Source organism: Plasmopara halstedii, assembly GCF_900000015.1.
Source record: "Plasmopara halstedii genome assembly, contig: Scaffold_110, whole genome shotgun sequence".
Taxonomy (NCBI): domain Eukaryota; phylum Oomycota; class Peronosporomycetes; order Peronosporales; family Peronosporaceae; genus Plasmopara; species Plasmopara halstedii.
Genome location: NW_020187031.1, coordinates 843,547 through 844,860, shown reverse-complemented (window position 1 = coordinate 844,860; position 1,314 = coordinate 843,547). Strand labels below are relative to the sequence as shown.

Genomic DNA, 1,314 nt, shown 5'->3' with positions numbered 1-1,314 from the left:
ACCACTTTCGAAATGTGGCAGCATCAACACTCCACCCTTTCTTGCGAAAGTGAGGCGCTGCGCGACTCGGCACGCCACCACCTTGCTCGCCGATACACTTGATCGCCTCCTGCTTCTTTCCGAGCTCATTTGCTTGACGCATGGTTGAATTCAAAATAACGGCCCAATGCTAAGGTGTTTACAGCGGCCTTTTATTTGAAGAGGTCTTTTAATCGAAGCATTCTTTTACATTGTCGAAAATTCGATGGGGGCTTGTAATAGTAGAAGGTCTTCTATTCGTAAAAACCCGTTATTAGGTTATCTAAGTAAATAGTAAACCCTAATTAATATGCATAACTACTGTTCTTGTTACGGTGTAGCCACACCATTGTGTGATTACACCGTCTTGTGTAAATCCCACGTTTGTACAGTCACACCAGATTGTGTGGCCCACACTTTCGTACTAGGGTACGTGTATCCCCGTTACACTTTTAGAGTCAACGTCGGCGAAGGAGAACTTTTAATGCAGACGAGCTAAATGACGCCCATTTTAAGATGAGGCCTATACGTATACGCACCGCCAACGATCGATCGTCCATCGAACGCGCGGTAACAAGCAATTTGGCGTCTTCTACTGCTTAAGATAGCAAGCCCTCGCTTTGAATTCAGAAAACTTTTCCAAATCTAATATTTTATTGGGAGCTATAATCTGGATAATAAAAACGAAGGTTGCAAACAGTTGTGCCCTCCCTCTTAATGAATTTGCTCTCGATTAAATAAATATAGTAACGGAGTAATTTACTTTAATATAGATATTTCGACATCCTACCGGTTTCACACAAGTATAACCATATCAAAGAAGAGAAGGCATGCGCAACTCCGAATGCGTCGTTGTGGCTTTCGGATGCAATGATGACGGTCAATTAGGAACTGGGGCAAAAAATCGGCCAACCCTGGCCATCGATGGCGTGTCGGCTTCAAACTTTCCTCAAAATGTTGAAGGTCTACCGGACGCGGAGATCCTGGCTGTCTCGTGTGGTTCTCGCCATACGATGGCTCTCGCAGCTAGCGGTTCTGTATACTCTTGGGGCTGGGGATCGGTACGTTTGTGTTTTCATCTAATTATCGCTCAAATACTTAATTTCATTAACATTAGATGGGACAACTAGGTCATGGAGACCTCAAAAGCGTCAATATTCCTCAAAAGATTGCTTTTTTTGAGCAAAAGGGACTTAAAGTGAATTACATCTCTTGTGGGGGTTGTCACTCTGCTGCTGTTACAAATGACGGAACGCTCTTCATGTGGGGCGAGTCGCACTGGGGTCAGCTCGGTTT

The 1,314-nt window shown here is 44.3% G+C and overlaps 1 protein-coding gene across 1 annotated transcript in view; it reads left to right on the top strand.

The window, feature by feature from the left end:
* The window catches only part of PHALS_00181 (cytoplasmic dynein 1 light intermediate chain 2), a gene marked incomplete at both ends in the record, with an annotated part of 2,391 nt that extends 1,243 nt beyond the window's left edge, over window positions 1–1,148 (top strand). The window contains 2 exons of the mRNA XM_024728780.1: window positions 1,045–1,079; window positions 1,136–1,148. Coding sequence (XP_024572221.1) covers window positions 1,045–1,079; window positions 1,136–1,148 — 48 coding nt within the window. The remainder of the gene's footprint in view (window positions 1–1,044; window positions 1,080–1,135) is intronic.
* Between the last annotated feature and the right edge of the window lie 166 nt (window positions 1,149–1,314).